The sequence below is a fragment of the Hemiscyllium ocellatum genome, chromosome 25 (genome assembly GCF_020745735.1).
Source record: "Hemiscyllium ocellatum isolate sHemOce1 chromosome 25, sHemOce1.pat.X.cur, whole genome shotgun sequence".
Taxonomy (NCBI): domain Eukaryota; kingdom Metazoa; phylum Chordata; class Chondrichthyes; order Orectolobiformes; family Hemiscylliidae; genus Hemiscyllium; species Hemiscyllium ocellatum.
Genome location: NC_083425.1, coordinates 21,954,348 through 21,970,266, shown reverse-complemented (window position 1 = coordinate 21,970,266; position 15,919 = coordinate 21,954,348). Strand labels below are relative to the sequence as shown.

The 15,919-nt window shown below is 40.5% G+C and overlaps 1 protein-coding gene across 1 annotated transcript in view; it reads right to left on the bottom strand.

The window, feature by feature from the left end:
* LOC132828023 (cAMP-dependent protein kinase type I-alpha regulatory subunit) overlaps window positions 1-15,919 on the bottom strand; it is a 51,197-nt gene that overhangs the window by 20,480 nt on the left and 14,798 nt on the right. The window contains exons 2-6 of the mRNA XM_060844911.1: window positions 13,759-13,932; window positions 12,902-12,993; window positions 7,689-7,750; window positions 5,357-5,403; window positions 4,158-4,316 (exon numbers count right to left, since the gene is read on the bottom strand). Coding sequence (XP_060700894.1) covers window positions 4,158-4,316; window positions 5,357-5,403; window positions 7,689-7,750; window positions 12,902-12,993; window positions 13,759-13,932 — 534 coding nt within the window. The remainder of the gene's footprint in view (window positions 1-4,157; window positions 4,317-5,356; window positions 5,404-7,688; window positions 7,751-12,901; window positions 12,994-13,758; window positions 13,933-15,919) is intronic.

Below are 15,919 nucleotides of genomic sequence, written 5' to 3'. Positions count from 1 at the left end.
TGCCAGGAGGCTGTACTATACCACCCTGGTTCTATGAGAAACAGAAGAGGGCAAGCCAGAAGCAGCTCAAGGTATATCTAAACATGTGACACCAATCCTGGCAAACCTACAAATTAGGAGAAACTGAGGACTGCAGATGCTGGAGATCAGAGCTGAAAATGTGTTTAATGCAGGTCCTTGGACTCCTCCATTGCTAGGCCATAGCAAAACGACGGCTGGAAGAAGAGCGCCTCATCTTCCGCCTAGGAACCCTCCAAACACAAGGGATGAACTCAGATTTCTCCAGTTTCCTCATTTCCCCTCGCCCCACCTTGACTCAGTCCCAACGTTCGAACTCAGCACCACCTTCCTAACCTGCAATCTTCTTCCTGACCATTCCACCCCTGCCCCACTCCAGCCTATCACCCTCACCTTAACCTCCTTCCACCTATCGCACTTCCAATGCCCCTCCTCCCTAGCTTTTATCTTAGCCTGCTTGGCACACTCTCCTCATTCCTGAAGAAGGGGTCATGCCCGAAACGTCGATTCTCCTGCTCCTTGGATGCTGCCTGACCTACTGCGCTTTTCCAGCAACACATTTTCAGCTCAAAGCTACAAATTAGCACCACTTGCATGATGAATAGCTTAGGCAACAAGCGATAAAACAGGGCTAGGTGGTTTGACAACCTACAGCTCAGATCAAAACCCTGGAATCACATCCAGTCATAAACAGTAGTGGACAATTAAACAACTTACTGGACGTGGCAGCTTTACAAGTCAGCAACCCTCAACGATGGGTGAGGCCATTCTATTAGTGTAAAAGATAAGGCTGAAGTATTTGCAATAATCAGCCAGAGCTGCCTATCAATCTTGGCTTCCCCTGGAGCTTCCCAGCATAACAGATTCTAGTCTTCAACCAAACATTCACTATGAAATATCAAGGCAGCATTGAACTCTGCGAATATATAGGGCCCTGACAACATTCTAGCAGCAGTACTGAAAAATTGTACTCCAGAACTGTTACAACTCAAGACAAGCTGTTCCAGTACAGCAAAAACATTGGCATCTACCCAATACTATGGAACACCGCCCAGATATAGAGTCATAGAGACGTACAGCATGGAAAGAGACCCTTCAGTCCAACTTGTCCATGCTGACGAGACATCCTAAACTAATCTAGTCCTGATTTAGAAATGCCGGTGTTGGACTGGGGTGTACAAAGTTAAAAATCACAATACCAGGCCACAGTCCAACAAGCCCAACTGGAAGCACCAGCTCTCGGAGCATCGCTCCCCCACCACAACCACCTGATGAAGGAACACAGTGCTCTGAAAGCCAGCGGCTTCAACCAAGCCTGCCAGACTACAACCTGGTGTTGTATCACCTTTAATCTAGTTCCCATTTGCCAGCACTTGGCCCATAACCCCTTTAACCCTTCCTACTTATATACCCATCCAGATGCCTTTTAAATGTTGTAATTGTACCAGCCTCCTCCACTTCCTGTGGCAGCGCCATACACTAACCACCCTCTGCATGAAAATGTTGCTCCTTAGATCCCCTTCATATCTTTCCCCTCTCACTTCAAGGAAAAGACCTTGTCTACTTATCCTATCCACATCCCTCATGATTTTATAAATCTGTCCTATCCAGAAGAAGCACGACAAATCAAATCTTGCTAGTTATAACACCAGCTTTCTCACAACAGTATTATGATGGATGGGGTGTACAAAGTTAAAAATCACATCACCAGGTTATAGTCCAACAGGTTTAATTGGAAGCACTAGCTTTCTAAACATCGCACCTTCATCTAATCCAAAAAGTGAGTTAACAGTCTTACATGGATTCATGCAGTTTGAGCAAAGTACAAATTCACCCCACAAACATGTGTGCATGTGGGTCTGTGTGTGCACACGCATGTGCGTATGTCTGTCTGTCTGTGGTGGATGAATGGGCACCACACAACAATCAACAGACAGGAGTGTTCCCTCCCAGTTGGGGAACACTTCAGCAGACCAGGACATTCGACCTCAGATCTTCGGGTGACCATCCTCCAAGGCAGACTTCAGGACAGGCAGCAAAATGTGACCAAAAGAGGCTGATAGCTAAGTTCTGGACCCATAGGGAGGGCCTCAATGGGGACCTTGGGTTTGTGTCACACTATAGGTGACCACCATTGCACTATATATACACACACACAAATCCCCACCCCAGACATACATACACACACGTTTGTGGGGTGAATTTGTACTTGCAAAGTAACATTGTACTTTGCTCAAAAACTGCATAAATTCATGAAAACTGTTAACTCACTTTTTAGATCAGAATCAGTCTAAACATTATGGCACAGAGAGAATACAGGGGGCTAACACCTTCAACATATTGTCTGTCTAACACCAATTGCTACATTTAACCTGAGAATGTAACTTTTAAAAAATGGTTTGTGATTTACTCATGAAAGAAGTGAAACTATCAATCATAGTATTCCAACAGATGAAAGACTCAACAAACAATCAAGGTATTTTTCAATGTATAATTTCAGTTACATCACACTGTAAACTTTTGCTATAAATTCTGTGTCTGACAATCGTATCCTCCACAACCACTTGAAGGAGGAGCGGTGCTCCAAAAGCTAGTGCTTCCAATTAAACCTGTTGGACTATAATCTGGCGTTGTGAGATTTTTAAAAACTTCGTACACCCCAGTCTAACACCGGCATCTCCAAAGCATGATGGATGGGGGTCACTAGTGCTAACACACAGCATTTGCTTAGCAATAACTGGCTGGCTGACCCTAAATTTGGTTACACCAGGGTTACAGAGTTCCTGAACTCATTACAACCTTAGTTCAAGCATTGACAAAAGAGGGTGAACTCTGGTGGTGGTGGTTGGCGGGGGGGGGGGGGGGGACGAGACCTGCGCATGATATTAAGGACACATTTATCATCACGTTGGTCTTACAAAACTAGAGTCAAGGGCATCAGAAGAAAGGCTCTTTGCAGGTTAAGTGCATAATTAACACAAAGAAGTATGGTTTTGGTTGTTGGATGTCAGTCATCTCTGCATTACTTCCCAGAATAGTGTCCTAGGCCCAATTGCTTTTAGCTGCTTCAATGGCCTTCCCTCCAATGCAAGGTCAAAAGTGGGAAAGTTTGCTGATGATTGCAGAATGTTCAGCACAATTCATGAGACTGCTTTAGTATCTGCAGACTATGTCCAAATGCAGCAAGACCGGAATAACATCCAGATTTGGACTGAAAGTGACCAGTAACATTCATACCACACAAGTGTTGGGCAAAGAATATGTCCAAAGAGAGCCAACCTAAACATCACTATTCGACATTCAATAATAATAACATTATTGAATCACTAACATCATCCTGGACATTACCGTAGATCCAGTACAGTTCCTGGTCTGGTCATATAAATACTTTGGCTACAAGAGGAGGTCAGAAATTAGGAATCCTGCAGCAGGTGAATCACCTTCTGATCCCTCAGACTGATGTACAAAGCCCAGATCAGGTGTGTGATGGAAATTACCAGACTTCTATCATACCCATGACTTGTCTAGATGAGTGAAGGTCCAACAATCAGTTGGAAACCATTCAGGATTAAGCAGTCTGCTTGACTGGCATTAGTCTCAAAAGATTCACTCCTTTCATCACCAACAGTTGCAGAAATAAGTACCATCTACAAGATGCACTGCAGAAATTCACTAAAGTTCCCTCGACTGCAACTTACAAATCCACAACTAACTTTATCTCCAGAGGTAATAGCTACATGGAAATACCAGCAATTTCCAGGCCCTCTTCAGGCATCCAGACTTGGAAATACATTGTGTTATTTCAAGGTCACTGGGTCAAAATCCTGGAATGCATTCCCAACATCAAATGCATGGCAGCCTCAAGAACATCTAGAGATTGCCAACTGGTGCTGGCTCAACAAGTGAAACCCACACTAAAGAATAAAATTAAGCCTTTCTTCCAATTTAAGATAGATCAGTACAAAAAAAAAGCAGCTTCTAAAATATCTACAAATGTAGCTGGTTGTCACCAATTTTGTTGCAACTATCAAACCCCAATGATAAGCATATGTTGACTAGAAAATATTTTGGAAAACATTAATTAAGTTCAAAAATGTTGATTTGTAATAAGCAAAGCAATATTGTATGTGCTGTCTTACCATTAAGATTCTCCGATAACTATCCCGGTCAATACCCCACAATTTCACATTGGTCTTTGCTCTGACAGTTGCTGCTCTTGGGGTTCCATAAATCAGTGCAAGTTCTCCAAAACTGCCACCTTCCCCAATGCTGGTCACCCATTCATTGTTAACGTAAACCTAAAGCAAAAGGATTCAACAAAAATTAAAAATTAGTATCAAACCAGTTTCAACTGTCACTCAACATTTGAAATTTATTTAATTATGGGTTATTGTGAACACAGCAAATGATAGGTGAAAATTAAGCTGTTTAGATCTATTCGGCATATAGAAATATTTTGAAGCATTATAATGGAAATAGCATTCAACTTATTAAAATGACAAATTTTATTAAAATCTGAGCATTGAACTTCGTTCATTGAAAAATTTACACTGAGTTTGCATTCCTATAAAATTGGAGAGGCAGTAAATAATATTTCCTTTACAGCTCAAAATTGATTTTCTTTGAATTTTAGCATGGTAACAAATTTGTGACTACTAATATCCCAGAAGCAATAGGTTACTAAAGAAATAGAAACACTACCTTTAGTAAAAAGAAAATTCTCATTTGCAACATACACAGCCTTCCTACTAGTACCACACTTAGGGTCAACTGACATAAGTATTCAGCAATTATGGCAATTTCCCCAAGAATTAAGTACCAAATTTTCTAACTTTGGCAAGGTGCCACTGTGTCCATCAGTTCCTAATCTCTTAAGATCTTACTCAGCCAGAAAAGTCTACTTACTAAACTACAGGAGAAAATTGCAAACTTTAATGTTAACCTGACTGACAAACAGTAGATACTTCTTGAGTACTGTGTTGCTATAAGCATTGTAATGAAGTTGTACATGACTGAATGTCTCAAATCCTGTGGTACTGATAGTACGAGAAAACTTCCAGATTTCTGCATTTATATACCACAGCTTGACATAGATGTGCAGCCTGATGTTAGGCTTACCACACAAGGACTGTTATAACATGAGGGCATATATAATACATTGCCACAAAACCTGTATCCAAAATTAAGAATTCCAGCTTGTACCAAGTTCCAAAAATTAACAGAAAGCAAGATGTACCAGTCAAACAATGCAATGGATGAACCTCTGCACACCTAGTTTGAAATAGTAGGGCCAAACTAAAAGATTCCACTGTTTTATATTGATTCATTCAAAACTTACATCCATCTCTCCTTGATCAATGACATAGAAGTTGTCCCCTTCATCACCTAAGGGAACAAAAATATATAATCAAAATTTCTGCATAGTATAACAGTTCAATGAAAATGCAACGCTATACAAGTATTTTTAAAAGCACTTCTTCCCCACCCCAAAGAACATTACTTACCCTCAACATTGCTCCCATCTCACCACCCCCTCCCCAAGAACTCATCTAGTTTAAAGTCTTTCAATTTCCTTCATTAAATAGAAGTTTGATTGCAAACTCCAAAAGCTATACCATAGATTCCTGGTTATGGCATTTTCTGCTTCCAGCATTTCAGGCAGTGTATCCCAGAGCTTAACAATTCATTCTGTATTTTTGTGAAGGGTGTGGTGGTGGAAACGCTCAGGTCAAGCAGCATCCAGAGGGGAGGGGGGAGAAGAAAGAGACAGACAGACAGACGATCCCAAGGCAGAATATCAGGCATTCTTCCTCCAGGTGTCAGGTAGTAAGGGTTTGGCAATGGCGGCAGCCTAGGAAGTGCACGCCCTTGGTGTGGGATTGGTTGGTACAGGTATCTCAGATGCTCTCAAACCATCCACAAGTTGGCGTCCTGGCTCCCTGACATAGAGGAGACCATATCAGGTGCAAAAGATAAAGATGACATTGGTGGAGATACAGGTAAATTCCTGTCAGATGTGGAAGGATCCTTTGGGATATGGATGAAGGTGTGGGTGCCAATTTTGTGCAACCTGTGGTGGCAGGGGTAAATGCGGCGTGGATCTGATGGGAGAATCACGGAGGGAATGGTCTCTTTGAAACGATGACGGGGTGGGAAAGGAAATCTCTCTCTGGTGGTGTCTGTTTCGTACCAAAATAATCTTTCTCACATTAATCCAAACGTAGTTCCAATGCAGTTCTGCCTAGTGCATTACTAGACCCCTTGGTGTTCATAGTACGTCAATAATTTGGATTTAAATGGGAGGTAGAATTGCACGTTAGACACCTATAAAAAGGGGAGGATTTTCAATGGTAAGTGACATACTTGAAGGGCATTAGGTTGCTAAGGTACTTGCAGAGGACACAAAAATTGGCCACATAGCCAATAATGAGGAAGAAAGCTGTAACCTGCAGGAAGATATCAATGGACTAGTCAGGTGGGGAGAACTGGTAAAGGAAGTTTAACAAAAAAAATTGAGAGATAGTGCATTTGAAAAAAAGACTGAAGAGGTAAGTGAAAACACAGTAACCAGTGGATATTGAGACAGGTAGAGGAACAACGGGACCTTGTTCTACATGTTCACTGATGATGAATGGACAGATAGATAAGGCCGTCAAAAAAGGCATTTGAAATACTCTTTTTTTTGGTTGAGTTATACAATTATACAGTTCCAGCATAATGTTTCCATTGTTAAAAATTATACAGTTACAATACTGCATGCAATTCTGATCACTGCAACAAGAAAAACGTGACTGCATTAGAGGGTACAGCTGCCAAGACCGGAGAATTTTAGTTCGGAGAACAGGTGGGGGTTGTTTTCTTTGAAGCAGAAGACAAAGAGGTATCGAACTGAAGTACAGTCGAACTAACGTGCATTAAATCAGAAAGGGCTGAGATAGAGCAGACAGAATGGTGTTATTTTCCTTAGTTGAGGGGTCCTTAAAGCTATGTCACCTGATTAAGAGGTAGGAGATTTAGACAGAACGTGGTGAAGTTCTTTCACCAATGTAGTAGTCAGGATGTCAGATATTTGCCTGAAAAAGGTGGTAGGACAAACCCCCCAAAAAAATCAAGTTGTTAGATATATACTTGAAAGTGCCATAATTCACAAGTGGAGTGACTATGAAGGCTACTTCACTGAGAATCAAATGCCCTTCCTGTAAATCCCATGATTTAATCCGGTTCATTTTGCTGGCTATGGTTACCAAATAGAATAATGTTAATTTTCCAAGAAATACATTTTTCCTACTTCCTAATATTATACAATTCCTACATTGCTCTTCATATCAAAAATGTTATTTTGAGCAAACATATACAAGATAATCAGTGTTACAGATAATCATGATGGCACCCAGTCAGGGAGAGACATTGAAGCAAAACTGAGCTGTTGCATCAATCTACAGAACTTGGGAAAGAGAAAATTTGGAAACAAATGAGAAAAATCGCCTTTAACATAATAGGTGTCTTTGGAGAGAAATCTAAAAATCATAATATGCATTCTGATTCCACCCATCTTTGCATTCATGCTACTTGAAATAAAAGCACAAGTAAAGGATGTAGTTCATTCTGTTGAAAAACAATCTTAAATGCAGACACAATAACTGCAAATGGTAAAGGAGGTAGATTTTTACCTTGTTGAATGACTGTTTCACCAGCAATGTAAGTGACTGGAAACATTGCATCAAAAATATCACTGTAAGAAATAAAAATTCCAAGTGAAAAGTTGCTTAACTGAATTATTTTAATAAACATAGCACAGGCAGAGGTAGCTGGCAGGCTAAGATCCTTGTACGAATTGATAGATTAAGCTCTGTCAAAATAAAACTTACGTTTTCATTCCATTGACATCAATACCTACCAGAACAATATAGCATATTAAGCTTTGAAGCACTGTTTCCTCTAAGCTGTGTAGTCACACAACTGGCAGCTGCCTGTAAGTTCTCTCAGACCATTCAAAAGCCACCCTCTAAGGTGCTGTTCTCCCACAGCTATGACAAAATATTAAAGGCTAGTATGTATTTCAAGAATATACTGTGAAACAAAACAGATATTGCTTAGGAAGTTCCACATAAACCATATATCTCATGATTTTGGAGCAGTTCTTCTGTCCTAAGTACGAATACTAGGACAGGTAGAAGAGAATTCTGTGAAGATTGAATATGCAATTTAAGTACTTAGATATCAACCAAATTATGTAGAAAATGAGAAACCTCAGCCACTAACCTAACCAACTGGAAAAGTAGGATTCAAAATCATGGGTCTTCAAAGATGAGGTGAAACAAATTAAAGTTGTGCTTGTCCAGATATGTTTGATGCAGGCTTGGGAAGGATATGGCTGAATGCATTCTTCACCGCAAATAGTTTTCCCCCACTGTTAAATTCAATAACTCCCAACCCCTAAATACAAGGTTGCATTATAGAGAACTTTACTTTTTCTCCCCAAACACCAAAACATTTTATAAATAATTACTTGTAAAGCATTGTGTGTGGTTGCAGACATCAACTCATATGCAGATTGCCTCAGCTGAGTTTTTATACAAACTATGATCAACTAATCAATGGTTGAGGGACTTAGTGGAAAAAAGAAAAAGAAACTTGACAAGACCACTTGCCCTACTTCAAACAAGGATTTTGAATCTTGTACATCCACCTGATCAGACAGAAGGAAGCTCAATGTAACACATATTACACAATTTTGTACTGCAATGAAGGACTATTATGAGCTGAGAAATGTGTTGCTGGAAAAGCGCAGCAGGTCAGGCAGCAAAGAGCAGGAGAATTGACATTTCGGGCATTTGATGCTGCCTGATCTGCTGCGCTTTTCCAGCAACACATTTTTCAGCTCTGATCTCACTTTCTGCTGAAGGACTAATATGCCTCCAATTCCTTAGTGAGTTTAACCAATCATCTGAAAGTCATAGAGATGTACAGCACAGAAACAGAGCCTTCGGTCCAACCCGTCCATGCCGACCAGATATCCCAACCCAATCTAGTCCCACCTGCCAGCACCCGGCCCATATCCGTCCAAACCCTTCCTATTCATATACCCATCCAGATGCCTCTTTAATGTTGCAATTGTACCAGCCCCAACTACATCCTCTGGCAGCTCATTCCATACACGTTCCACCCTCTGTGTAAAAAGGTTGCCCCTTCGTTCTGGACTCCCTGACCCCAGGGAAAAGACTTTGCCTATTTATCCTATCCATGCCTCTCAATTTTGTAAACCTCTATAAAGGTCACCCCTTAGCCTCCGATGCTCCAGGGAAAACAGCCCCAGCCTGTTCAGCCTCTCCCTGTAGCTCAGATCCTCCAATCCTGGCAACATCCTTGTAAATCTTTTTCAAACCCTTTCAAGCTTCACAACATCTTTCCGATAGGAAGGAGACCAGAATTGCACACAACATTCCAACAGTGGCCTAACCAATGTCCTGTATAGCCGCAACATGACCTCCCAACTCCTGTACTCAATACTCTGACCAATACCCTTCTTCACTATCCTGTCTACCTGCAACTCCACTTTCAAGGAGCTATGAACCTGCACTCCAAGGTCTCTTTGTTCAGCAACACTCCCTAGGACCTTACCATTAAGTGTATAAGTCCTGCTAAGATTTGCTTTCCCAAAATGCAGTACCTCACATTTATTTGAATTAAACTCCATCTGCCACTTCTCAGCCCATTGGCCCACCTGGTCCAGATCCTGTTGTAATCTGAGGTAACCCTCTTCACTGTCCACTACACCTCCAATTTTGGTGTCATCTGCAAACTTACCAACAGTACCTCTTATACTCACATCCAAATAATTTATGTAAATGACAAAATGTAGAGGGCCCAGCACCAATCCTTGTGGCACTCCACTGGTCACAGGCCTCCAGTCTGAAAAACAACCCTCCACCACCACCCTCTACCTTTGAGCCACTGCATCCAAATGGCTAGTTCTCCCTGTATTCCATGAGATCTAACTTTGCTAATCAGTCTCCCATGGGGAACCTTGTCAAACGCCTTACTGAAGTCCATATAGATCACAGCTACTCTCTGCTCTCATCAATCTTCTTTGTTACTTCTTCAAAAAACTCAATCAAGTTTGAGACATGATTTCCCATGCACAAAGCCATGTTGACTATCCCAAATCAGTCCTTGCCTTTCCAAATACATGTACATCCTGTCCCGCAGGATTCCCTCGAACAACTTGCCCACCACTGAGGTCAGGCTCACTGGTCTATAGTTCCCTGGCCTGTCTTTACCGCCCTTCTTAAACAGTGACACCACATTTGCCAACATCCAGTCTTCCGGCACCTCACCTACGACTATCGATGATGCAAATACCTCAGCAAGAGGCCCAGCAATCACTTCTCTAGCTTCCCAGAGTACTCGGATACACCTGATCAGGTCCTGGGGATTTATCCACCTTTAACCATTTCAAGACATCCAGCACTTCCACCTCTAATCTGGACATTTTGCAAGACGTCACCATTTATTTCCCTATAGTCTATATCTTCCATTTCGTTTTCCACAATAAATACTGATGCAAAATATTAAATTTAGTATCTCCCCCATTTTCTGTGGCTCCACACAAAGGCCACCTTGCTAATCTTTGAGGGGCCCTATTCTCTCCCTAGTAACCCTTTTGTCCTTAATGTGTTTGGAAAAACCCTTCGGATTCTCCTTAATTCTGTTTGCCAAAGCTATCTCATGTCCCCGTTTTGCCCTCCTGATTTCCCTCTTTCTTTCTTTATACTCCTACTTTCTTTATACTCTTAAGGATTCAGTATCCACCTATCCTGTCTATACCTGACATATGCTTCCTTCTTTTTCTTAACCAAACCCTCAATTTCTTTAGTCATCCAGCATTCCCTATATCTACCAGCCTTCCCTTTCACCCTGACAGAAATATACTTTCTCTGGATTCTTGTTACCTCATTTCTGAAGGCTTCCCATTTTCCAGCCGTCCCTTTACCTGCAAACATCTGCCTCAATCAGCTTTTGAAAGTTCTTGTCAAAATTAGCCTTTCTCCAATATAGAACTTCAACTTTTAGATCTGGTCTATCCTTTTCCATCACTATTTTAAAATTAATAGAATTATGGTCGCTGGCCCCAAATTGCTCCCCCACTGACACCTCAGTCACCTGCTCTGCCGTATTTCCCAAGACTAGGTCAAGTTTTGCACTTTCTCTCGTAGGTACATCCAATACGGAATCAGAAAATTGTCTTGCACATACTTAAATTCCTCTCCATCTAAACCTTTAACACTGTGGCAGTCCCAGTCGATGTTTGGAAAGTTAAAATCCCCTACCATAACCACCCTATTATTCTTACAGATAGCTGAGATCTCCTTACAAGTTTGTTTCTCAATTTCCATCTGACTATTGGGGGGGTCTATAATACAAACCGAATAAGGTGATCATCCCTTTCTTATTTCTCAGTTCCACCCAAATAACTTCTTGGATGTATTTCTGGGAATATCCTCCCTCAGCACAGCTATAATGCTGCCTCTTATCAAAAATGCCACTCCCCCTCCTCTCTTGCCTCCCTTTCTATCCTTCCTGTAGCATTAGTATCCTGGAACATTAAGCTGCCAGTCCTGCCCATCCCTGAGCCATGTTTCCCTAATTGCTATGATATCCCAGTCCCACGTTCCTAACCATGCCTCCCCTGTTAGGCCCCTTGCATTGAAATAAATGCAGTTTAATTATTAGTCCTACCTTGTCCCTGCCTGCTTGACTCACTTCTGTTCTCAGCTATACCCGTCTCAGATTGATCTCTTTCCTCACTATCTCCTTGGATCCCACCCCCCACCTTACCAGTTTAAATCCTCCCAAGCAACTCTTGCAAATTTCCCTGCCAGTATATTAGTCTTCTTCCAATTTAGGTGCAATCCGTCCTTCTTGTACAGGTCACTTCTACCACAAAAGAGATTCCAATGATCCAAAAATGTGAATCCTTCTCCCATACACCAGCTCTTCAGCCATGTATTCGTCTGCTCTATCCTCCTATTCCTGCAGTAATCCAGATATTACTACCCTTGAGGACTTCCTTTTTAAATTTTTGCCTAACTCTCTAATCTCCCTTCAGAATCTCAACCTTTTCCCTTCCAAAGTCGTTGGTTCCAATGTGGACAATGATTTCCTGCTGGCCCCTCTCCCCTGTGAGAACATTCTGCACCCTCTCAGACATCCTTGATCCTGGCACCAGGGAAACAACACACCATTCTGCTTTTTCTCTGCTGGCCACAGAAACATCTGTCTGTAACTCGGACTACAGAATCCCCTAACACAATTGATCTCTTGGAAGCAGACATACCCCTCGTTGCATTAGAGCCAGTTTCAATACCAGAAACTTGGCTGCTCATGCTACGTCCCTCTGAGAATCCATCACCCCCTACATTTTCCAAACCAGCATACCTGTTTGAAATGTGTATATCCACAAAAGACTCCTGCCCTAGATGTCGACATCTCTCACCCTTCCTGGAGTTAACCCATCTGTGACTGTATCTGGGACTTTCCCCCCTTCCTATAACTGCCATCCATCACATACTGTTGCAAATTCCTCATTGCTTCTATCTGTCTCTCCAACGATCCACTCGCATCCAACAGCATTTATGGCAGATATAATCCACAGTAACCCTTAAACTCTCTTTAAACTCCCACATCTGACAAGAAGTACATATCACTGCAAAGGCCATTTTTGCTCCTTCACAATCTACAGACCCAGAAAATAACACCGTCTTATTCCTCTACAAACACTGCCACAGGTTAAATTAGAAGTGATCAAACAAAAATCAGATGCACTGTTAAAAACATTATTTCTTCTTCTGCAATTAGTTAGATCAAATCAGAACCACCTCACCTTCTTTCATTGTCATCCAAATGTGAGAACAGCACATTCTTTTCAATGGCCTTAGCCAGAGCAGCCATAGTCTTGTAATCCTTAGGAATTACCTATACAGTGATTCATAAAATGTTTTTAATAGATAATTGGTACAGTTTCCATTCTGGAAAATTACACTTGGTCACATGATAGTTAAAGCTTCCAGTAAAAAGCAGTGCCATAATAACAAAAGTAAAATCTTTAATCCACGCAATCAAACACTAAGGACAATTGTTTGGCATTTCCTTGTCCATTCAAAAAAAATGCTTCATGTATTTAAGAGTGCTAAACATTATAAGAAAAATGGACGCTTATTTGAGTAAATAATTTTAAAACTACAGAATGATATTGAAAAACTACACAGAACCATTTAATTGCAAGACGAGTAAACCCTAGGTTATTTCTTAGCAAACTGACCTTTCGATATAATTTAAAATGTGTATTCAAATGCAAACAAAATGATCACAATAATTCAAAGTTTTCTTGAATGAGTGAAATTTTGCAATTTCAAAAGTGTGCATGATCAACAAAAATAAAGAGAGACGCAGATAAGTTTTGTTGCAACTCACTTATATTACCTTTCTTTGATCTTTCATACCAGACGGGCAGTCTATCCGGATTACATTAACATTAGTAATGGAAACTTGACTTTTGTCTTGCAACTAAATGTCACAGTTGAGAATAAGCTTTACTATGTGGCCTGTGAAACTTATGTATAACTATTAATTAGCTAGTATAAGGCCTGAAGTAACTATGCACTGAAGGAGTGACTACGTAATAGAAGTGAATCTGTCCAAAAACACCAAACATTCTTTTGCTGAAAAGTATGTTTCTACCTTTCTCACATATGATGCAGCATCTTCTTCAGTGTAAACCTCAGCACTAATTGCCCCACGCCGCCGTCGTCCCTTCACCACTGGGTTCATGGGTGGAGGTGGAGAAATTTCATCCTCACGTGAGTCAGATCGTGAACCTGATTTCTGTTGATTGTGCATCTGTCTTGCCTCCTCCTATTTTTGCCAAAAATACAAGAAATGTTACCTTCACTTTCATCAGAGGCATATAGACGGAATGGCTTTTCCTAGCATTGTCAGCATCATTCTATGATTAGAAAGAAAAAGTACAGTATTCTGAACAAAAATCACAGCCAATTCTTTTCCTTCTGAAGCATGAAAACAATAAACTTGAATTTTAAAAAAAATCTTTGCAAACCAAAGCATTCACCTTGAGTTCTTTCAAGGAACTGTAAAGAATAGTTTACATATGTCAACATAAATGCTTTCAAGATGCATAATACAGGATTCTTCCCAATATTGTCTCACGTACAGTGCAAAACTGTCAGTTGGAAAGGCAGACCAATGATTTCTGCAAACCAAGTCTCAGCATTTTACAAAGATACCTGGATAGCATATGATTCTTTTACCATTACAACAAAAAAGACCATACTTTTTATCTGTAAATTGATGGTCTTTATCTCAGGTTAAAAAAAATACTACACATAAGACTAAGTAATTGTCACTTGTGCACTGTGGCCATACAAATGAACCATCTGATCTAAAACACCGGTAAGTATCTTAATGCAAGTTTAAGCAACTCCTATTAACTGCTCTGATTTTAACTGACAATTCTAAGACAAATTGCCATATCAAAAAGTATTGACACCTAGTTCCTATTGCCTGGTAATATCTAACCAACTGCACAAATCCAGAATCTTATCAATTTAACATCACGTCATGCAAATGGCAGAAAGCTCCTGAGCACATTTCCCAAATCATTTTTCATCCAGGCATTATAGTACAGCATCTGCAAATGTTCAAGAACTTTATGGGGAAAATCTATGCCATACAATCATGACAAATTTATCAATCACATTAAACAGACTGAGCAGCCAATTAAATTAAGAATATTCACAAACAAATGAGTTAAAATCAAGTTATAATTGACTCAATTATTTAACAAAAAGGATTGGAACATGCACATGGCTTTAAGATAGAAGCTGAAATATCAAACTTAAGTTGAATTTTTTTTGGAATCAAGATGGAGAGAACATCGACCCAGTCAGTTTTTCAGACTGGTTTGTGGAATAACAGGACTGGCATATGACCAGAGGCTAGATTAACTAAGACTATAATCACTGAAGTCATCAGGGGATATCTCAGAAACCTGTAAAATTCTGAAAGATCTAGACAGACAGGAAGCATATTCCTGAAGACCAGGGAGTCAAGAACCAGGGTCAGAGTCTAAGGATATGGCACAGGCCATTTAGGACTAGAATGAGGAGAAATGTCTTCTTCCAGCACATGGTGAGCTTGTGGAATTCTCTAGCACAATAAAATGGTCTAGACAAATATATTGAACATTTTCACAGAGTTAGATAAAGTTTTTCAGGCTAAAATGACTGAAGGATATGAGGAGAAAAAGCAGGAACAGAATAATCAGGCATCATATTCAATGGCACAGCAGGCTAGAAGGACCAAATGGCCTATTCAGTTTCCTATTTAGGTTTATATGCTTGTTTTTAATTTCAGGGTTAAAGACACTTCTGCAGTAAGTAGAACTTCGAAACATAGAAGTTTGCCACACCTCAATCGACAACATTAATATTTTGATTAAAGCTAAGAACTGGGGATGCTGAAGACCTGAAACAAATTGTTGGAGAAGCTCCACAGATCTGACAGTATCTGTGGAGAGAACATTAACTCTGCCGTGAGTCCAATGACTCTTCAGAACAACAGGGTATTTTAATTGCTTGCTTACAATAAAATTTGGCTGCATCTAAAATTTTAGGCACAAATTCACAGCCAACTCAAATCCAGTGTGTAAGTTCAGGAAATCTTGGGATCTGAACTTGAATGGGGCAAGGTGCTTTACCAAAATAAATATCGGAACAATAAATAAGAGTACATGCTCAGTTATTTGAGCCTGCTATGCCATTCAATAAGACCATGGCTGTTCGAGTTTAACCTCAACTCTGCACTCTGGCATATCTCCAATAAT